The sequence below is a fragment of the Mustela erminea genome, chromosome 11, assembly GCF_009829155.1.
Source record: "Mustela erminea isolate mMusErm1 chromosome 11, mMusErm1.Pri, whole genome shotgun sequence".
Taxonomy (NCBI): Eukaryota; Metazoa; Chordata; class Mammalia; order Carnivora; family Mustelidae; genus Mustela; species Mustela erminea.
Genome location: NC_045624.1, coordinates 53,414,761 through 53,438,437, shown reverse-complemented (window position 1 = coordinate 53,438,437; position 23,677 = coordinate 53,414,761). Strand labels below are relative to the sequence as shown.

General features: G+C 35.5%; 1 protein-coding gene and 1 long non-coding RNA gene across 5 annotated transcripts in view; one reads left to right on the top strand and one right to left on the bottom strand.

Annotated features, from left to right (window-relative positions):
* SP4 (Sp4 transcription factor) overlaps nt 1-23,677 on the top strand; it is an 86,422-nt gene that overhangs the window by 37,270 nt on the left and 25,475 nt on the right. For all 4 annotated transcript variants that reach the window (XM_032304693.1, XM_032304692.1, XM_032304694.1 and 1 more), the window contains exons 4-5: nt 11,402-11,630; nt 19,658-19,857. In XM_032304693.1, the coding sequence (XP_032160584.1) occupies nt 11,402-11,630; nt 19,658-19,857 (429 nt within the window). The remainder of the gene's footprint in view (nt 1-11,401; nt 11,631-19,657; nt 19,858-23,677) is intronic.
* LOC116568900 lies at nt 2,399-23,122 on the bottom strand. Its single transcript, XR_004276775.1, has 3 exons — nt 23,059-23,122; nt 18,007-18,009; nt 2,399-2,419 (listed from the first exon to the last, which is right to left on the bottom strand). It is a non-coding gene; the product is annotated as an uncharacterized LOC116568900 (long non-coding RNA).

The following is a 23,677-nucleotide window of genomic DNA, read 5'->3' as shown; positions in this document are numbered from 1 at the left end:
ATAAACATGATTTCTAGTCTATGTGTAAAAAACACAACTATGAAACACATATACCTAAAGTAGCATCATGAACCTGTTGCTTCATTATTATTAAGTAGATTATTTTCAGAATAATTTAGAATTATTAGTTGAATTGGTAGTTAGCTTAATTTTTTTTTAAAAAGATAGATTTTTCTGTTTTTCAAATTTGTGGGTCTATTTTACCTACACAGAAATGTTACCTGGTGTTCACTCTGAGAAAAAAATATGTAAAATTTTTTTTTTTCTTATAAGAAGTAAGGGCCAGTTGGATTATTTTGAGTCTGATTCTTATCAATAATGTGGAAATATTAATAACTGCCCTGTTTACTTCAAAGGGTTGGTAGGAAATGCTAAAAGAATTAAGTCAGTAATAGTTGAAGGAAGTGGATGGTAAGATTGTACCTTCATTTTGTTATTTCTACTTGCCCCTCATGTTTCTCTTACTTTTAAATGTTATTATGGAGTCATAATTTCTTTAAATGTCATTTATAGCCGACTTCATAGGGATTGACCAAGCCCTCTTTCCTTTGGTTTTCATGTCTGTGGTTACAAATTATATAAAATATTTTCAACAAATAAGACAAAGTTTCCTTAATAAGTAGAGCTATTCAAAAGGAGAATCCAAGTAGACAAATGGCAAAGGACATGAACACTTAATTCAGAAAGAGTATTCAAATAGCAAGTAAACATTTCAGCTCCATTAGGAATTTTTAAAAATGCAGATAAAAGCAATAATGAAATGCCATATTGGGTTTATGAATTACCCACTTTTTTTTCTTTTAAGATAAATCTTTAATTATGTTACTAATACATGGAAACATTGTCTTTGTTTTTAAAAATGTACCTAGGGTAAGTAAAGCTAAAAAAGCTCCTGCTGATTAATTCCATTCTTCAGATACCCTTTTGGAAGTAAGCACTCTTAATCAGTTTGTCACATGTCCTTTCAGAACTTTTCCCTTTTATTTATTACATGTGAATATCATTGTAGGATATCTGTAATGCTTGTAATGTAATCATCAGGAACTTTGATTGTTTAACTCAGTCATATGTTTTAGAGATCTCTCTTAGGTTTGTATGTAAAGATTTTTCGCATTCTTTTTAACTACTACACAACATTGCTGTAGTGTTAACTATTTTACAGTTCCTCAAGTATTCCCCAATTTATAACTATTTAGGTAGTTTCTGATTTTTTTACTGTCCTAAACACGGATACAGTGTATTCATATTTTCGTAGTCTTTGGAAAAAGAAAAGCTAAGCAGAACAGGATTGCTGGAGAGGGAAGGCCATAACTGTTATAAATAGAGCATTCTGGGTATAGAACACATGGAGAAGATGATACGAGAATAAGGACTTGAAAGAAGTAAGAAGGTTGAACATACATGTGCTGAGGCAAAACTGTTCTAGGCCGAAAGAACATGTTCAAGGGCCATAAATTGGGATTATGCCTAGTGTGTTCAAGGAATGGTAAGGAGGAGCCAGAGCGTGAGATTGAAGAGGTGATGGGTGTATGTATAGTTTATGTGTAGGACTTCATAGGTGATTATAAGGCCTTTGGCATTTGCTCTGAATACAGTAGGATGCACTGTAGGATTTTAGGTAGAGAAGCAACACTGTCTTTCTGGGAACTATGTTAAGAGTGAATTTATGGAGTAGGACAGTGGTGGCAGTTAACAATTAGAGTAGTCAAGCAGGAGAAAAGCTTGGATTAACTAGCTTAGAATAAGGTGCAAGTAGTGGAGTGGGGTGGAGAAGTGGTTGGATCCTGGATCTGTTTTGAAGGAGCACTCAACAGGGTAGGGAATAAAGTATGAGAGAAAGACAGGAATCAAGAATAAGGATTATTCAACAGGTTTTGATCTAAGCAAAGATGAAGATACATAGGTAAAGTTGTATCTTTGTCTTAAAAATTACAGAATTCTGATAATGATCAAGTCTATCAATATTTTCCTTTGTTTTAGAATCTTGCTTAAGAAAACCCTGTAGTTTGGGGCACCTGGATGGCTCAGTTGGTTAAGTGACTGCCTTTGGCTCAGGTCATGATCCCGGAGTCCTGGAATTGAGTCCTGCATCAGGCTCCCTGCTGGACAGAGAGTCTGCTTCTCCCTCTAACCCTCCCCCTTCCCATGTGCGTGCGCGCGCTCACTCGCTCGCGCGCTCTCTCTCTCTCATTCTTTCTCTCTCTTACTCTCAAATAAATAAATAAAATATTTTTTTTTAAAGATTTTTATTTATTTATTGAGAGAGAGGTAGTGAGAGAGAGCATGAGCGAGGAGAAATCAAAGGGAGAAGCAGACTCCCCATGGAGCTGGGAGCCCGATGCGGGACTCGATCCCAGGACTCCGGGATCTGACCTGAGCCGCAGGCAGTCGTCCAACCAACTGAGCCACCCAGGCGTCCCTAAAATCTTTTTTTTTTTAAAAAGAAAGAAAGTAAACCCTGTAGTTCTTCTGTATTTTCTTTTAATATTTTTTGTTTGTAGTTTTATTTTGCTTCTACTTTCAGTTTTTTTTTTAAATACCTGTTTGCAGTTTACTTTCGTGAATGGTGTCAGATTGAGATCTGAACTTTCTCACCCCACTCCCATCCGCACAGCACACCAGATAGCCAGTAGTCCCAAGCCAAAATAAATAATTTTCTTCTTTTCCCTCTGATTTAAGACATCATTTTTATCATAAATTGAAATCTCGTATGGACATGAATATATTTTAGAACCTGTATTCTAGTTGCTAATTCTCTTTCTAAGCCATTATTACTTTGTTTTTAATTACTATAGCTTTGTAATACGTTTTTATTCTACTATTTCACTTTTTGAGAATTGTCTTGCCTGATCTTTCACATGTTAAATCACTTAGTAGTGTTTCTTGGAAAATTTATTATTTTAATTTATTATTGTGTTTGTATGAGTTGATTTTAGAAAAATTAACACATTTATAATAAGGAATCTTCCCTGTAAGAACATACATTTCTTTTATTCAGGGCTTACTTTATGTTTTTTATGTCTTCTTCCCCAAGACTTGCACATTTCTTTTTTTTTTTTTAATTTAAATTCAGTTAATTAACATAAGGTATATTATTAGTTTCAGAGACAGAGTTCAGTGATTCACATCTTAAATTCCACATGTGAGTGAAATCATATGGTATTTGTCTTTCTCTGATTTACTTCACTTAGCATAATACCCTTTAGTTCCATCCTGGTCATTGCAAATGACAAGATTCACTCTTTTTAATGGCTGAGTAATATTCCATCTCTCTCTCTCTCTCTCTCTCTCTCTCTCACACACACACACACACACACACACACACACACTCTTTATCCATTCATCTGTTGATGAACATTTGGACTCTATATAAATAGTTCGGCTGTTGTGGACATTGCTGCTATAAACATTGGGGTGCAGGTGCCCCTTTGGATCGCTACATTTTTACCTTTGGGGTAAATACCCAGTAGTACAGTTGCTGGGTAGTACAATTGTTGGGTCATAGGGTAGCTCATTTTTAGCTTTTTGAGGAACCTCCATTCTGTTTTCGAGAGTGGCTGCATTGGCTTTCATTCCCACCAACAGTGTAAGAATGTTCCCCTTTCTCTGCATGAGACTTGCACATTTCTAATTACATTGATTCTTGGGTATTCATGGTTATTGTTGCTATTACAAATGGAATTTTTTTCTTTTTTTTTAATTGAAAATTGCTGTTATAGAGGAAAGCTGTTGATTTTTTATGTTTATCTTGTATTTGGCAGTCTTGCTGAAATGTCTTATTTGTTCTAATAATTTGTCAATTTTCTAGAGTTCCCTTCCTCATTTACTTATTTTATCTTATTGGATTGACTTGCACCTTCATGATATATAGAATATTAAAGGCAGGAATTGGAATCACTTCTGTTAAAAACCATAGTGAGATATCAATTTTTTGTCTATTAAAGGTTTTTTTTTGTTTTCATCTTACTGGAATTTCTCTTGTGCATGAGATGCAAAAGTACTCTTGTATACTTCTAGTGGAAATTCAAATGAATGCAGCTCTTTATATATGCTCCTGTGGTTTTTTAATGGGTATGTAAAGTCTTTTAAGAGTGTTTCCATATCCTTTGACCTAGTAATCTCACTTCCAGGCCTTCATCTCTTGGAAGTAATAAGAACGAATATTTTTGTTCAAGTTGTTTATTATTTATATAGCTCTGGGTTACTTGTGTGTTTCAAAATAACCTTAATGTTGAATACCAGGGTAAGGGTTTTGTATGTTCTGGTATATGTGTATGATGGACTATTATACAATCATTATACTATTTTAAAAGGATTTGTAATAACTTGGAAGCATTTACACTATTAAATAAGTAAAAAAGAACAGAATACAACAGATTGTTTATGCAGTAGTGTTGCATCATTATCAAAATGCAGAATAGATTAGACGCAGATACACCAAAATGGTAATAGTAATAATCTCTGGGTAATAAATATATGCATGATTTTATTTTCTCTTTAATATTTTTCTCTGGTAAGTATGCATTGTTAAAATCAGAAGAAAAAACTTAAAGTGTATGTATCTGTAATACTAAACTGTATTTACCCTCTTCGAAATATGTGGAAAGGAAGAAATCTGGGCCCATTTCATTAAATGTCAAGGTTGGTTATAATTATTTTTTAAAGTATATTCTATTATACAGCAGGTTTTGCTGAATGTCCTAACACCTGTCACAGGCTAAAGAATGAATGTGAGAGAAAAGAAACACAGTAGTTTCAGTGGCAGGTTCTGACTTACACTTTGGGATGTACACTTAAATGATCTGAGCTCCGTATCGATGAAGCAGGAGATAATTGTGGTATATGTCCACCTAACTCTTTTTCTTACTGTCTTGCCACCCATGTTAACGGGTCTTTTGCAAGCTAGATATCATCTAGTAGCTTTGTGACCTGCTGCTGGCCTACTTTAATAAGAAATCTTGTTGTGTTTATATGGATTTTAGATTGCCATTCACTTTATTTAAGAAACATTCATCGAGTACTTCCAGTGTGCCGTGAAGTTTGCTAGCCAAAGGACATAAAACCACACAGAGGCCCTCTGTCCTGAGCAGCTTTGGTTAGAAATAACTTGTGATTAATATTGTGATGGCATGAGAGGGTATCTAATAAGAGAAACCAGGAATACTCAGATTCTAATTCAATCCCTAAGGTCTCTTACGGAGCTAAATATACTGAAACTCAAGTCAGAGTAATACATTTATGGCTTAGGTGTAGGCCCCCTGTCTCAAAATTCAGAGAACTAGGTTACAGTTTATGGAACATGCTGTTTTTCTTTACTAGTTAGATCTACATTCCTTTCTTACTTTAAGCTTAAATTCAAGTCTCTTAGTACTGTTTTGAGGCAAAAGACCACTCTTGCTGTTGCTCAAGGAACATGTGCAAGAAACAGAGTTTCTTCTTCTATTTAGAAGAAACATTCTAGATGTTCCTGAGTATCTAGTGACCTAATATCATGTCACCTACCAAACAACTGGTGCCCGTTACCCTTGGCCCACATTTTGTACTTGGGGAAAAAAAAAAAAAAAAGGAGCAGAACAAATAAGGAAAGGAATAGAAAAGATGGCCTGGTTGTTCCAAGCAGCCTTGGAATGGTTTTTTTGTTTGTTTGTTTTTACCTCTGATAGCATGTAAGGAAAAGATAAGAAGGGTCACTCTCCATTCCATCATGATGCATAGTTTGCATAGTTACAGCACCAAGAAATCTCGAGTTATATGTAAGATTATGTGGTAACAGAAATTTTACAGACTAGAGTTTCAAAAGGGCATTAATTTTTTCTTCAGACATTTTAGTAACTATGTATAGTTTGTTTCTGTAATTACTTGTCTTTCCCATTTTCATCAGCACTATCATTGGCACAGCTTCTTTTATTTTTAAATCTTTATTATTATTAATTTTTCCTTGACAAATTGAACGCAAAGTCATTGCAACAAACCAACTGCTTTTCCTATGTAACAGCTTTTTTGTGTGCTTACTTTTTTTTATAGTCCTAACTTTACAGATTGCATTATAAGTAAAATAGTGGTCTTATTGATACAGATTTCATTGTCTAATTTATAAGTCATCCCGTACCCAGCTTACCCTATAAAAAAAAGTGACACTTGAGGAGAAATTTCTGTACTCATAATTTCAACTCAAAACAGTGACAACATCCACTACCACATGGACCAGTCATTTGTTCTTAAGTCTTAGCATTCTCAGGCAATCCATTTTTAGGAATGGAAAAAACGGGAGTTGTATTTTGCTCCTCAGAGACAAGAGTACATGATCTCTTGGGAAGACAAAACAAACATTTACAGTATATGTTCACCATGTAGTTTGCCCATTGATATAATGAAATTTATGCACAGGATGTTATGAAAAAAGAAAGAAGAGGTTTCTGACCTAGATTCAGGAGGACACCTGTCAGGAAGACTTCCCGAAGGGAATGACACATGAACTGAGTTCTGTAAGATGAATTGAGCTTTTGTCAGACCAACAGAGATAGAGATTTGGAATGGGAAAATATGTTGGATACTGGCTACATAAGTCAAAGGCCCAGAGACAATAAAGCATGGAACATTAGAAGAAGTAGTTTAGTGTAGCTGGTGTTGAGATTGGGGACGGTGGAGGATTCCTGAGCTGAAGCTATAAAAGTAAGCAAAAGCTAGATTATAAAGAGCTTTTTTACATCCTGTGCCAAGAAATGTTGACTTTACTGTGAATGTATTGAAGACTCATTGGGGAACTAGATTTGCATCTGCATTATGAAATTGGAAAGGGCAGAACTGGCATAATGGTGATAAGAACCTGTTCTAATGTATAGGCAATAAGGATGGAGAAAATGGACAAATCTGAGATACCTTGAAGAGGTATACTCAACAAGGACTGCTGATATTATAAGTAATGCATGCAGGGGAAAGAATAGCTTCTGGAGTTCTCTAGACCTGGATTCAAATCCCAGCTCTGTCACTTACCTGTTTTGTGACCTTGGGTGTTTTATGTACCTCTCGGAACGTGAGTTTTCCTTTTTCTTTTCTTTTTTGAAATTTTGTTTATTTGAGAGAGAGTAAGTGAGAGAGAAAGTACAAGTAGGGGAAGAGGGAAAGGGAGAAGCAGGCTCCCCCACTAAGCAGGGAGCCTGATGTTGGGCTTGATCCCAGGACTTCGGGATCATGACCTGAGCCGAAGGCAGACACCCAACCAACTAAGCCACCCAGGTGCCCTCAGAACTTTAGTTTTCTTAACTTAAAATAGGGACAGCAGTACTCAATCTACAGGGATGTGAGGAGTAGGTAAAATAACAGATAGGCATCCAGTAGCTAATTATAAAATTATAGCTCCTATTGTGGGGGTAGAAGGAGATGGAGGAGAGTTAAGAATGGCTTCAAGTTTTCAGTTTGGGCAGTGAGAAGGAACTAGTTTACGAGAGTAGGATAATTGGTCTGATTCCTAGACACATTGCATGTGAGAAATCTGTTGGACACATTCCCTGCCAGATGACAGTAAGAGTATGACACTTGAGAGTGATTTAAGCAGAAGATACAGATTTGAGAGCCATCAGCTCACACATAGTAGTAAAATTTATGAAAGTACATGAGAAAACCCAAGGAGAGAGTAAGAATGGGAAGAAAATTCAGAAAACTGGAAAAAAAAAAAAATCAGTGTGGGGATGGTTAGAGAAATAGGAGGAACACCAGTGGTGAGTAGTTACCAGTGAAGGACAAGGAGAGCATTTCGAGGAGAGTGTAGCATAAACAGCTTCACATGCTCCAGAGAGCTGAAACAAGATCAAAGAGTATCTTTGGGTTTACAAATTATGAATTGTTAATTCTGATTGTCATGATTTTAGTAGAGTGATGGGTTGGCCATACAGTTTTCATAGTTTGAGGAGAGAATGGGAAATGAGGAGTAAAGGCAACAAGTGTGGATAAATCTTTTAAATATATGACACAGGTGCCTGGCAAGCTCAGTCAGTGGAGCATGTGACTCTTGATCTGCAGGTTGTGAATTTGAGTTCCATGTTGGGTATATATAGAGGTTACTTTAAAATCTTTTAAAATATTAAAAATGTCATAAAAGCCTAGATTTAAATGCTTATAATGGCTAACAGAGAGAAAGGGGTTTCTCAGAATGTAAGGAGCTAATAGCTCATTCAGTCAAATTTTAAGGAAAACAGAATGGTTGATTGTGTCAAATGCAGCAGTGAGAAAATACACATTGGATTTGACTGTTAAGGAGGAAGTCTGCGAGCCAGGAGTTAGGTCTTTGTGGTGGAGTCCTTTGAATGCCAGACTTTGTCTGATGGGGAATGACTAAAAGTTAGTGAGCATGGAAGTGATATGATCAGAACGGCATTATAAGATTTTCTGGGAACAGTTTGAAGGATGAGGTAGGAGGTGTGAGTCCCATGTAGGCTAGTAGGGCGTAAAGTAATACCAACCTGGACCAGGGTGATGGTTCTGAGGACAGAAAGATAAAATGAATGTAAGAGCTATTATTATGCTTTTATGTGCCTTTTAACTTGGCTATCATATGGATGTAATTAATGGGTAAAGGAGAACTTTAGTTAAAAGTTGATGTTTTAATGTTTCAAGTGTAGGTATTAAGGAGAGTGATAGTTAACATTTACCAAAACAGAATTATTAGTAGAAGCAAGTTTTTGAAGATGTATTCATTTTTAAACATTCCTTTAGTAAGCTTATGTTATTGAGTGGGTACTGTGTGTTGACTAGTGTTCCATATGCTGGAGACAGCAGTGAACATGACAGGCAAGATCTGTGTTCTCATGGAACTTAACATTCAGAAGTGAGGTGAAGACAAAAAAGTTTAAACAAGGACAAGATAATCTAATCCAAGTAAGATGAAACTTGGTGATGATACAAAAATGGTAGTCCATTTTAGATGATGTGATCAGGAACTTAGAATATTACTAAGGAGTCAGTGGTGCAAAGATTTGGGTGCCTAGGCATTCCCACCCAGACTGGAGAGGATGTGCAGAGGCCCCAAGAAGGGAATGAGCTTGATTTGTTTGAGGGCTAGAAAAAAAGGCCAGTTTGTCAGGAACAGAGTGAACAGGAGAGAGACTGATAATATGTGATGGGGTTTGAGGGTGTGTAGCATTAAACTTGAGTAACCTGGAAGCTTTGGTAAAGAATTTGGTGATTAGGGTCACCTAGGTGGCTCAGTTGGTTAAGTGGCTACCTTTGCCTAAGGTCATGATTTTGGGGTTCTGGGATTGAGCCCTGCTCAGCCAAGGGCCTGCTTCTCCCTCTCTCTGCCACTCTCTCTACTTGTGCTGTATCCCTCTGTCAAATAAATAAATTCTTAAAAATAATAAAATAAAATGAAAGAATTTGGTGATTTATACTTGACTGGTAGCAGTGGAAATGAAAGAAACTAACACTGAGCTATGTTGAACTGATTAGTTCAACATAGGACAGCTAGGTGAAGAAGTCCAGAGAGTTGTCAGGCTTAAATATATAAATTCAAATATGACTGGCTTAGTACTATTCATTGAAATAACTTGCCAGGTTGTTTAGGCGTTGAACAAATAAATGCTCATAATATGAAGGGTTGAGAAATAGATCATGGAAATGGTCTAAGGAATGGGATCTAAGGGATCTAAAGATCTATGGAAGGATCTAAGAATGACCAGGCAGTGATCGGGGGATTCCTAGCACTTCTTTGATGTAGTGACGGACATTTTAAATACCACTGCAGCCTGAAAGGAATGACCTAGTGTTGTATGAACAGCAGGAAAAATTAAGTATTCAGAAGATACATAGAGATATAAAAATTAAACTTTACATGTGTGTATTGTTTTAAAGTTTACAAAGTCTTTACCCTTTAGGAAATCAACTTGATCTTCATAAAGAACTCTGTGAAGTAGATGGGAGACAGAAATTTTAGAGAGGTCAGCATTATTAAGAAGTGAGGAAGCTTGAGGATATTCAAGTGCATATCTTTGAATGGCACATGAATTTACGACATCTGACTTTACTTGCGCTGCTTTACCTATCACAGTATGTTAATTCAAAAATGATCAGAAATTTAAATTTAGTAGAAAAACAAAAAATGTATCCTTACTAAAACAGTACAAAAGACATATATTTTTTATTTGTATTATAGTTATTGGTGCTATCCAAAGGTTTCAGAGTGTTTCGAATACACAGGAGAATGAGACTGACTTTGGCTGAGACAATGAGAGGTTTAATTTTGTTTAGAAAGTGTGTACTCTTTCCTCATGTACTAATTTTTCTTTTCCTGGTTGCTCTGTGTGTTTCAAGTATTACATATGCAGCTTTGAAATAAGCCCTTTTATTTTACACTCAATTCTCACGTGTTTATTTCTGCTACCATATTTTACTCTTGTGTTGCCACCCAATTCAGTGGTAACTCAGCAGTAATGCTTAACAAATGAAGAGTTCTGTGCCAGGCACTGTGGTAAAGGGTTTGTAAAAATTAACTTGTTCAATTCTTACATCAACTCTCAGAGGTGGGAGTTTATAAATTGGGTGTTTCCTGCTATTCCAAACCTAATACAGAGAAAGAACCATGATGAAAGAAAGGATCATTATAAGGCATACTCACTTGCGCTTCAGGGTCAGTTTAAACCATAAAGTAGATGGGGCTTTTTTGGTTATATTATATATTATTTATCATAGTTTGTTTGAAGTGAAAAAGCCAAGTTGGTATATGTACTAACCTGAGAAATAAAGTCCTAAGCTACATGAGTGAATAAAGTAGTAATACCCAAAATGTCTGTTTTATGATTATAGCAATAGTATGTAATAATCATGGATGGTTTTACATTTTAAAAAACTACTTAACTCACTGTGCATAATTAAAAAAAGATTCCTAAATAAAGAGATGTTTGCTTAATTTTAAATTATGGAGGAATGAGAAATATCTATAAAACTTAATCATTTGTTTAGTTAACTTCTCATTCCTATATTTTCTTGGAGTGAATGGGTCTGTTGCTTACTGTGGAAATGGCTACAGCATCTTTCATCTGAGGATCTCAGAGTGCTTTTCAAATAATAACTCATGAATTCCCAGAGCACTTTGGTGAGGTAGGTAGGTGGCAAATATTATTATCTTCATTTTACAGATGGAGAAAGTAAAGCCATCAGGGGGTTAAATGATTTATGTATAGTCCCACCAACCTGATACAGAGGCAGCCTGAGCTACTTAAATGAGAATATTATAATTTAGGAGGATTGGCGTAGTAAAAATCAACCCCTTTGCTGTTGTATTTTACACAGATTAACTATTAGAACAAATATGTTAGCTTAAAAATGTCCACATGGATTTTTTTTTTAATCCTTTCTTTAGAAATAGAAAACATTATAATACTCTTTCCCCCTCCCCCCCAATTTTTAGGTCAGCAGCAAGGACAAGATGGAGTAAAGGTCCAACAAGCCACCATAGCTCCTGTAACTGTAGCAGTTGGAGGAATTGCTAACGCAACGATAGGTGCTGTTAGTCCTGACCAACTCACACAAGTGCATTTGCAGCAAGGCCAGCAAGCTTCTGATCAAGAGGTGCAGCCTGGCAAGAGGCTTCGAAGAGTTGCCTGTTCCTGTCCTAATTGTAGGGAAGGAGAAGGAAGGTAAATGCTCTATTACCAACTTTATCTCTCTGGAAGGCATAAAGTAGTTAAAACGAAGCCATTGGCTGGGTACTTTGATCACTAGAATATCACTAATTTTGTACTATGAAGTTGAGATACAGTGTTGTTATGACAGGGATTAAATTGAGCTAGTCTAGGAGTGGAGTACCTGCCATGTACCTTGTACTTCTTAAAATGGTTTTCTTGTTTCATTTATTGTGTAAAAATTTTAATTTTATTGATATAAAATTCACATACCATACAATTCCCTCAGTCTACATTTCATTAGTTTTTAGTATGTTCACATAGCTGTGCACCCATCATCACAATTTTAGAACATTTTCATTACCTCAAAAAGAAACCCCTGTATTCCTAAGACCTCACCTCCTCATCCTCCAGTCCTCCCAGCTCTAGGCAACCATTGAACAGATTTCTATCATTATACATTTGCCATTTTGGACATGCATACAAATGGAATCACATAGTATGTGATTTTTTCGTGACTGGTTTCATTTACATAACGTAATATTTTTTAAGGTTTATCCATATTATAGCATGTATTAGATATTGGTACTTCATTCTTTTAAATGAACAAATAACAAATACTGTGTATGGATACACAGTATTTTACTTATCTATTTATCAGTTGGTAGACACTTGGAATTCTTCCACCTTTTGGCTGCTGTGCTGCTGTAAATACTACAAATTTTGGTGTGGACATAGGCTTTCATTTCTCTTGGGTATATACCTACAAATGGAATTAATGAGCCATATAGTAACTCTAAGTCTAACCATTTGAGGAACTGCCAGGTTGTTTTCCAAAGTAGCTATACTGTTTTTACATTCCCACCAGCAGTGTATGAGAGTTCCAGTTGTTCCCAACACTTGTTCTAATTTGGCTTTTTGATTACAGCTTTCCTAGCGTGTGTGAAATGGTATCTCAGTGTGGTTTTAGTTTGCATTTTTTGATGACATCGTTTAGTCAAGTATGTTTTCATGTGCTTTGCTTATTGGCCATTTGCATATCTTTGGAGAAATGTCTCTTAAGATCTTTTGCCCATTTTAAGAAAAAAAAAGTGGGACGCCTGCATGGCTCAGTTGGTTGAGTGTCCAACTCTTGTTTCAGCTCAGATCATGATTTCAGGGTCCTGGGATTGAGCCCAGTGAGGAGCTCCACGCTCAGTGGGCAGTTTGCCTGAGGATTTCTCTCCCTCTCCCCCTCCCCCTGCTTGGGTGCTCTTTTTCACTAAAATGAATGAATGAATCTTTATTAGGTTTTTTAAATTAAATTGTAATAGCTCTTTATGTATTTCAGATACAAGTCCCTTATCAGTTATATGATTTGCTGATAGTTTCTCCCGTTCTGAGAGTTGTCTTTTTACTTTCTTGATAGCGAGAGAGACAGTTGTAATTTCCCTGTGAATTTTAGAATCAGCTTGTTAGTTTCTACCAAGAAGGCAGATGGAATTCTGACAGGGGGTGGTATGGAAGCTTTAGATCAGCTTGAGGAATATTGCCAGATCAGCAGTATTGTCCTCTGATACTTTCCATGGTATGTGTTTTTCTGTTTACTTAGATCTCTGATTTCCTTTGACACCGTTTTGTAGTTTACAGTGTATAAGTTCTGTACTTGTTTTGTTAAATTCATTCCTAAGTATTTTATTCTTTTTGAGGCTATTGTAAATGGAACTTTTTTCTTTATTGTTCATTGCAAGTTTATAGAAATACAGTTAATTTTTGTTTACTGATTTGTATCTTACGACCTTACTGAACTCTTTTTATTAGTTCTAATAGTTTTTTAGTGGACTCATTAGGGTTTTTCTGTATGTAAGATCATGTCATCTGCAAATAGAAATAGTTTTACCTTATCCTCTCCACTTTGGATGATATTTATTTCTTTTTCTTACCTAATTGTTTTGTCCAGGCCTATTGTATAATGTTGAAAAGAAGTGGTGAAAATGGACATCTTTGTTTTGTTCCTAATCTTAGGGGGAAAGGGTCTAGTCTTTCACCATTAAGTATGATGTTAGCTCTGAGCTTTCCATATATGCCTTTAATTAAGAACGTTCCCTTCTATTCTTACTTCATTGTGTTTTTGTCATGAAAGGTTGTTGGATTTTGCCAGATGCTTTTCTGCATCAGTTGAGATGATCGTGTAGTTTCTGTGTTTTATTCTGTCAGTATGGCGTGTTATATTGGTTGTCAGATGTTAAATACTTTTGCATTTGTGAAATAAATCCAACTTAGTCGTGGTATATAATTTATATATTGCTATTTTCAGTGTGCTAGTATTTTGTTAAGGATTTTTGTGTTCATGTGTTCATGAGGGGTAATCGGTTTGTTGTTTTCTTAAAATGTCTTTGCTTTTGGTAAGGGTAATACCAAAAGCTTCATAGAATGAGTTGGGAAGTGTTCCCTCCATTTTTTATTTTATTTTTTTTTAATTTGGGGAAGAACTGGTAATAATTCTTTAAATATTTTGCAGAATTCACCAGTGAAACTGTCTAGGTCCTGGGCTTTTTTTTATGGGTATTTATTTGACTACTAATTCAGTCTCTTCACTCTTAAGGGTTTTTTCTGATTGATTGATTTTTCTTACTTAGTGTCTTTTTGGGAATTTAATCTATCTCATCTAAGTTATTTAAGTAATTGCTATACGGTTATTGGTTATTCTTGGTATTCTTTTATAACTCTTTTTATTTCTGTGAGGTTGATGATGAGTTTTCTTTGATTTTTAGATTCTGATTGTGTCTTCTCTTTTTTTCTTGGCCAGTCTACCTAAAGGGTTGTTCAGTTTTGACTTTTTCAAAAAGTCACATCGGCTTTTGGTTTCATTGATTTTTCTCTGTTGTTTCTGCATTCTCAATTTCATTAGTTCCTTCTCTATTCTTTATTATTTCCTTCCTTCCGTTTGCTTTATTTAGATTTAATTTGCTTTTTCCATTGTCTTAAGATGGAAGGTTAGTGATTTAAGATCTTTTTTAATGTAGGCATTTACAGCTAAAAATTTCTCTCTAGGTATTCTTTACATGTATCCCTTGAATTTTGGTATGATGTATCTTCATTCATCTCAAAGTATTTCCTGCTTTCACTTTGGATTTCTTTTTTGACCATTGGTTATTTAGGAGTGTATTGTTTAATTTCTAGATATCTGGGAATTTTCCAGTTTCCCCAATAGTTGATTTCTACTCTCTTGGCAAAGTGGTCATACTTTGCATTATTTCTGTCTTTTATTGAGATTTCATAGCCTAGTGTATGATTTATCTTGGGAGAACATTTTATGTGCACTTGAAAAGAATGTGTATTTTGCTGCTGTTTGGTGGAGTGCTTTGTGCATGTCTGTTAGGTCCAATTTATCAAGTCTTCTGTTTCCTTACTGCTTTTCTGCCTAATTGATTTACTTTAATCTACCTGTATCTTTCTGTCTTTAAGTGTGAACTGTGTCACATGTAGACAGCATGTAGTTGGATCTTGGTTTTTTTTTTGTTTTAAGATTGATTTATTAGAGAGCGAGAGCGGGTGAGAGTGAGGGAAGGGGTAGAGGGAGAGACTCTTCAAGCAGACTCCTGGCTGAGTGTGGAGCTGGATGTAGGCTAAATCCAGTGCCCATGAGACCATGACCTGATCCAAAACCAGGAATCTGATGGGCTCTTACATGACTGAGCCAATCAGATGCCCCTGTTGATTTTTTTTTTTTTTTTTTGTTAATCCAATCTGACCAAATGTGTTTTTTGATTGGATTGTATAATCCATTAGATGTTGTTGTTATGGTTGAATTTATGTCTTTCATTTTGCTTTTTGTTTTTTTGTGTCTCATGTCTTTTTCTCTCTTCCTCCTTTACTGCTCTCTTTTGCATTAAGTGAATATAATATAGCACTTTAATTTGTAGAGTAGTATTTTAATTTTGTTAATAATTTTTTCACTGTATTATTTTAGTTATTTCCACAGTAGTTGCTCTTGACCTCACCATGTATGTCTTGTCATAATCAACTTAAGGTTAATAGTAATTTACTTCCAGTGAATTATAGAAGTTATTTCTTTTAGGTCTGTTCCCTTTTGTTTCTTCTTGTGATGTTATTTTTATATATTATGTACTATTATGTGTATTGTTACAGTATATATTATGTCTATAAGTGTTACCAATTCAATAACAACATTGTTATAAATTGTTACTTAATATAATGTTATGTCTTTAAAAGAAGTTGAGAGGCCAGAGGGTTATCAGGATCACCAAGAATAATTTGGAGGTTGCTAAGGACTTTTTTCCAAGTGTTTTCACATTTGACCAAGAACTCTGACATTTGGGTTGGGGGGCAAGAAGTTGAGAGAAGATTAGCAAGTATATATAACTTTTCCTATGTTTATTTTATCACTAAAATTTTATCACTTTTTCTTTTTTCCTGATGCTTGAGTTCCTTTCTGGCATCATATTCTTAGCCCTCTGCAGTTTTGCTCCCACCTTCCTGCCTTGTGCTGTTACTGGAAAAATATTTAATATATACATTTCTGTAATGTTATGGGTTTGACAATACATTTTACACATATTATTTTATAAAATTACTTTTTAAATCTGCTAAAACAAGAAATAATGCACTTACGCTATCCTCTGTAATTACATAATTACCCTTGCTGGTGCTCTTTTGTTTCTTTGTGTACATTTGAATTACTCTCTAGGTTCAGTTGCTACAACCTGAAGAACCTTAGTTTCTTGCATAGCAGGTCTGCTCAAACTCTCTGTTTATCTGGGAATATCTTTATTTCACCTTCATTTTTTAAAGGTAATTTTTGCTGGGTAGAGTCTTCTTGTTTCAGTTTTTCTTTTTTTTTTTTTCTCTCTTGAGTACTTTGCACATGTTTTCACCCTGCTTTTTGACCTCCATTGTTCTGCTGAGAAGTCAGTTCTTTCTTTTACTGCGGTTCCCTTGTAAGTGAGGAGTTATTTTTCCTTTGCTGCTTTCAAGATTTTATCTTTGGGTTTCAGGATTTTTAGCATATAAAGTATCTCTTTGTGGATCTGTGCATTTACACTACTTGGAGTTTGTTGAGCTTCCTGCATGTGTACATCCATGTTTTTCAGTAATAAGTTTTCAGCCATTATTTCTTTGAATATTTTTTTTGCTGCATTCTCTCTCCCCCTCTCTCCCGCCTCTCGCCGCTCCCTCCTCTCTTCTCTGCTTCCCTCACTCATTACTTGGTGTCCCACATTTCTTAGGTACCCTGTTCATTTTCCTTTGTTCTTTTTCTCGTCTGTTTTTGGATTGCATAATCTCTATTGATCTATGTTGATTTTGGTTATTTCTTCTTTTGAGTTCCTCTAGTAAATTTTTCATTTCACTTGTACTTCTCATCTCCACAGTTTCCCATTTTTTTAATCATTTGTAACTCTTCATTGATATTCTCCATTTGATGTGACATTGTTCTTATTCTTTGCTTCTTTAATCATGGTGTCCTTTAGTTCATTATAGCAACTTAGTACTGCCTCCCCTGCCTTTCCTCATCTCTGGCTTATTGTTATTGTTCACTTGCTTACTTAGTGACTGGCTGGGTTATTTTGGTGAAGACCCCTTCGCCCCCCCATCAAGCATGTTGCTCCTCAGTGGATGCAGAATCAGGTTTGCTTAGTGACCCTTGATGACAGTGGTTTGGGCAAGAATCTTTGACAGTCCTGTCCCTGACCACACCCAGCTATTAAACTCTGCTAATTGTCAACTGATTGCTCTATTGTTTTCAACAGTGCCCTGTAACATATATTACTCTACAGACTGATCTGTTCAGATTCTTTTTTTTTAATTTATTAACATAATTACATATAATATATTATTTGGTCTGGGGTACAGGTCTGTGAATCATCAGTCTCACACAATTCACAGCACTCAACATAGCAAATACCCTTCCCAGTGTCCATAACACAGTTACCCCCTCTCTCCTTCCTTCCCCACCCCCCAGGAACCCTCAGTTTGTTTCCTGAGATTAAGAGTCTCTTATGGTTTCACTCCCACGATTAAGTCTTTTATGGTTTGTCTCCCTCCGTGGTCCCATCTTGTTTCATTTGTTCCCTCCCTGCCCCCCATGACCTCCTGCCCTGCCTCTCAAATTCCTCCTATCAGAGAGATCATAGTAATTGTCTTTCTCTGACTGATATATTTTGCTTAGCATAATACCTCTAGTTCCCATCTACTTCATTGCAAATGGCAAGATTTCATTTTTTTTTTAAAGATTTTATTTATTTATTTGACAGAGAGAGATCACAAGTAGGCAGAGAGGCAGGCAGAGAGAGAGGAAGGGAAGCAGGCTTCCTGCTGAGCAGAGAGCCCGATGCGGGACTCGATCCCAGGACCCTGAGATCATGACCTGAGCCGAAGGCAGCGGCTTAACCCACTGAGCCACCCAGGCGCCCAAGATTTCATTTTTTTTGATGGCTGCCTAGTATTCCATTTTGTGTGTGTGTGTGTGTGTGTGTGTGTGTGTGTGTGTGTGTACACCACATCATCTTTAACCATTCATCTGTTGATGGACATCTAGGTTCTTTGCATAGTTTGGCTGTTGTGAACATTGCTGCTTGTAAACATTCGGGTATATGTGCCCCTTCGGATTCCTGCATTTGCATCTTTAGGGTAAATACCCAGTAGTATGATTGTTGGTCCATAGGGTAGCTCTGTTTTCAACTTTTTGAGGAACCTCCATACTGATCAACAGGTCTGTGTTTGAGATTTATTCTGACTCTAGAGGACTACTCCCAGCTGCCTCTTTTCTCCTTTCTGACAACCTAGCCAGCCTATATAGTTCTGCGTGTTTCTCCAGTGTGTCTATTAGTCTCCTCCCATTTGTGTTTTGCAACAGTCTCCACTATTTTTAAGAGTGCCCTTAGGCTCAAACTTTTTCACACTTTGTTTGCAAATTAATTCAATTCCTTGGGAAGAAATTTGGAGTTCTGTTTTATGCTGTGTTCTCTCTCTGGCTAGGATCTCTTTGTTAAGGCTCCTGAACTTGGGGTTGGGATAGTGGCACATTTTTATCTTGAGAGTCCCTGCTCTAGGAGCTGAGTGTTTGGTGGCAAGGGAGAAGCAGTAGCTCAGGTTTTCTTGGCTTGCTTCTGTTGATTTCACAGTTCTAATGTATACACTAAAAGTGACCTTGGTCAAGGATGATCTGTACTGCACTACTCTCATTGGGCCCTATCTGAGGCAGAGCCAAGGTCTCAGGAGTTGGGTTTGGGCGGGAGAGGAGAGTTCCCTGTTCCCTACCTGTCAGCCATACTTGCCTAGAACTTAGCCTCAGCAACAGGTAACTGGGAGTAGAATGAGAAATTCTGATGTCTTGCCCCTTCCTGGGAGGGAATTCTGATGTCTTGCCCCTTCCAATTGGGAGGTGAGAAGAGGAAACCCTGCTCTTGGTTGTACCAGTCTAGAGTGTTTTATGTCAAAGGAGGTGACAGGGCAGAGGGAGAGAGGGTTGGGTTTTGGTTCAAATACCATAGACCATCACTGTTCTTACTCTTTTTTTCTTGAATATTTATTTGTTTATGTGCTGTATGCTCATGGAACCATTTCCAGAGACTGTACATGGTATTTGTTTTGTTTTTTATAATTTTCACTGGGGAGTAAGCCCATGGAGCTCTTCATCCTCTCTTGCAGGAAGTGAAACTCTGAACCTTACTTTTTTAAATGGGGATTACCATTCTTTTTGGTATTTAGACAAGAATTTTTAAGTGTCTTGAAAAGCTTACAGATTCCCATGCCCCCCCCCCCCCGCCCGCAAGGGAAGAGCCTATTAGGGAAGGAACATGAATTCCATGGTGAACATGAACTCTGTGGGATAAACATGTTTTCACAGCAATTTTGGGTTTAGTACATAACTCTTTTTTTAATTGAAAATTTTCTGATTTTTAACTACAGTTGCAGCATCATGATTTGAAAAACACATTCAGATATGCATCATTTAAAAACCTTGATTCCCTTTTATTTTTCCATAATTACAAGGTTGGTGTTTGGGAGTGTAATTAATGTTTGGTTTTTGTTTTTGTTAGAGGCAGTAATGAACCAGGAAAAAAGAAACAGCATATCTGTCACATTGAAGGATGTGGAAAGGTTTATGGCAAAACATCTCACCTACGAGCACATCTTCGCTGGCATACTGGAGAAAGACCTTTTGTATGCAATTGGATGTTTTGTGGCAAAAGATTCACAAGGAGCGATGAGCTTCAGAGACATAGAAGAACCCATACAGGTTAGTTGGTTTATTTTAGGGCATGTACATTTTACTTATTTTTTAGTGTTTAGATGAAAATTGTAGGATAGTTTAGCTGTCAGTTTTGAAATACACAAATTAAAGAATTCACTTTAGTGATTTTATGAAAAATGTCTAAAATCAAGTTTTTTACCTCATTTCTGAGATATATTTTATTCTGCTTTTTTAGGTTTATCAACATAATGATATAACATGAAGTATATTCATTTCCATTTGCTTATCTTGTGTATTAGCAGGTTGAATTCACATATATTATTTTTTATGAGTATTTAAATAACTGAAGAGAATTAAATTATGATGTTATTGGTGACCTTTTACTTTTGGGTTTTTTTGTGTTTTTTTTTTTAACAATTTAGAAAAGTAAAGTGTCAAGGATAATGTAACAACAAATATATACCTGTCACTTAGAACTGATAGCTGTTAATATATTATTTTTTAATAAGACAAATTATACAAAGTTGACATTATCTTTGTCCCCTCAAAGTCAATAGCTACTATGAATTTATAAGTTTTTAGTACAGTTGTAATACTCTTACATATATTATTTATGGATATATATGTAAAACATTATTTTATGTGTTAAAGTTTACATAAGTGTTACAGTATCATAATTTTATTTATCATTATGTTTTAAGATCTGAGTTCATATATGTGTACATATAAATGTATGTATACATGTTTATAGTACTTTCTAACTGCTATATAGTATGCTGTTACATAACTGTACCATACTGTGTTAATCCATTCCCTCTACTGCTTAAATTGTCATTAGGCTTTTTGCTACCACTTTATTATGTGAACATACAGTGAACATGTATGTGAAGTAGAATTATTGGATCATGGAGAATTTATGTGTTTTGCTACGTAACTGCTAAAGAATCTCTGAAATGGCTGTTAACACCTCTGCCTCACTAGCAGTGACTGAGAGTTTCCCCTTTGCCATGTGTTCATCAGTACTCAGTAGTGTTAGCCTTTGAAAATTGATAGTCTGGGGCACCTGGCTGGCTCACTTGGTAGAGTATGCAACTCTTGGGGTAGTGAGTTCAAGCCTCACATTGGGTGTGGAACCTTCTTTAAAAAATAAATAAAACATGCTTACTGCTTAAAAAAAGGAGAAGAAGAAAAGAAAGTTTTTGTTTATCTAAAATGATTTCTCATTTTTTTAAGTAGCAGCTTTCTTGGTTATCTATGAGATTAAGTATCTTTTCATGTTTATTGGTCAGTTACATATATGTTTTTGTTGATTATTTCTTGCTCATTTTGGGGGGGTGTTTCATTTTTCTTTCTGATGTATATGTTGTCATTTCCCCCTGTATTGCTGGTCTTTTATCTTTTTGCTATTTTTTTGTTACATGAAAGCTTTACATTTTTGTTTAGTCAAATATATATTTTCTTTTGTCCTTTGTTTTCCTTATTTTTAGTGAAATCTTCTCTTATCCCAAGATCATAAAGTTTTTTTTAAGTATTTTATTTATGTATTTGAGAGAGAGAGGGAGCGTTCAAGTGCATGCAAGATGCAAAATTTGTCTCTTTTTCTAAGTCTTACATAGAACAACTACCCTCTCTACTTAGAATGGGTTTGATAGACATTCAAGTTTCAGTATTTAATTATTGAATAAATTAATGCTTTGGATAAATTTTCTAATTAGACCTTAACCTTTAACTAATACCAGGGTACATGTGGGAAAGAAGAGGAACCAGATTTGTTATGTATTGATCAGCTACTAGGCATCACACATTTCAAATAAATTATCTCCTTTGATTCTAACAGTAACACTGAGATAGATAATAGCTCCATTTTACAGATTAGAAAATGGTCTCAGAGAACAAAAAATAGTTGTTAAATTTAGTAAAAGTTTAGTTTGATATGTACATAAATAAGTAGGCAGATGAGTCTTAGTATACTGGCTGAATCCCTGAGTTTGTATAATACTAAAACTAAGAATTTTAGTTTTTTAAAAAAAAAAGCGTTAATAGGTTTCTTGTGGCATTGCATTAATAATGCCACCTCACCATTGATATTGGCAGCCATTGATATTGGTGTGATTAATCCTATAACAGTGTTGATGTCTGTTTTTTAAAAAAAAAAAATACTCTGCTGTTTGTGTCGGTATGATAGGATGCAGTATTTCCACTCTGGATTAGCAGTGGGTCAAGTTAGGGAAGACAAGAAAAATTGCCACTTTCTTTGATTTAGAACCTCACATTGTGATTTCATCGTTTTTTTTTTTTTGAGAAATAAGTGTCTCTAAAGTCTCTCATTGCCTATGCACACTCATAGAGATCCACAAAATAAATTTATCCAAGGATTTATATACACATATACTTAAAAACCAAATTATTAATGGTTTGAAGGCATATTTTCCTCTTTTTAATGATTCACACCATTATAATCTTCTGCAAGCCTAAACAATTCAGAATTAAATGTATTTTAAGCTTACTTTCAGTGTTTCAAACATCTTGAATACATTATACACAAAACTGTGTAAGTAAACATGTTACATTGAAAACAGTTAAGCTTAATATCAGTATACTTAAATTACTTTTAGTGACTAGAATACAGTAACTTCTAAGTATTAAAGTTTTTGAAGAGAATATGAAACAGTATCTTTTGAAACAAATAAGTATCGATTAAGCATATAGTACTTTAGTTGAAAGACTTGGTCATTCATTGCAAGAACGGTGTTTTATTTAAAGGGCAACCACTACACTAAGTAGAAACTCAGTACATACTCTGAATGAATATATGAGTTATTTTTATTCACTGCTGAAAATAATGCCAATATTTTTGCTTTTTAGAAATAAGTGTTTTAATTTCCAAATGATACATGTATATGGTACTTAAAATTCAAATCATAGGGACACCTGGCTGGCTCACTTAGTAGACCACATGACTCTTAATCTCAGGATTGTGAATTCAAGCCCTACGTTAAGCTTACTTCAAAAAAAAAGAAAAGTATAAAAAAAATTAAATCATAAAGAGGTTATAGTATTAAGGGTCTTTTTAAAATTAATTTTTATTTGAAGTATAGTGGACATTATATGTTAGTTTCGGGTGTACAACACAGTGATTTGACATTTGTATACATTATGAAATGCTCACCACAATAAGTAGTTATTGTCTGTCACTGTACAAGGTTATGACTATATTCTCTGTGCTGTACTTTACATCCCTGTGACTGACTTACTTTATAACTGTAAGTTTGTGCCTTTTAATCCCCTTCACCTATTTTGCCCGTTTCTACCCTACTTCCGTGTTGCAAATACCAGTATGATCTCTGGATTTATGAGTCTGTTTCTGTTTTGTTTTGTTCTTTTTTTTTTTTTTTAACATTTTTATTTATTTATTTGCGAGAGAGAGAGAGATCACAAGTAGGCAGGGCAGCAGGCAGAGAGAGAGGGGGAAGCAGGCTCCCTGCTGAACAGAGAGCCTGATGCAGGTTTGATCCCAGGACCCTGAGATCATGACCTAAGCCAAAGGCAGAGACTTAACCCACTGAGCCACCCAGGTGCCCCTTTTTTGTTTGTTCTTTTGTTTTGCTCTTCAGACTGCACCTACAGGTGAAATCCTATGGTATTCATCTTCTGTCTAACTTAGGACATTTCTCTTCAAATAGTGTTCTCTGGTTTCATCCATCTTTTGCAGAAGGCAAGATTTCATTCTTTTTTGGGTTGAGTAATATTCCATTGTCAACCTATACCACATTTTCTTTATTCATTTATCTGTCAGTGAACACTTGGGTTGCTTCCAGATCTTGGCTATTGTAAATAATGCTGTAGTAAATGTAAGGGAGCATAC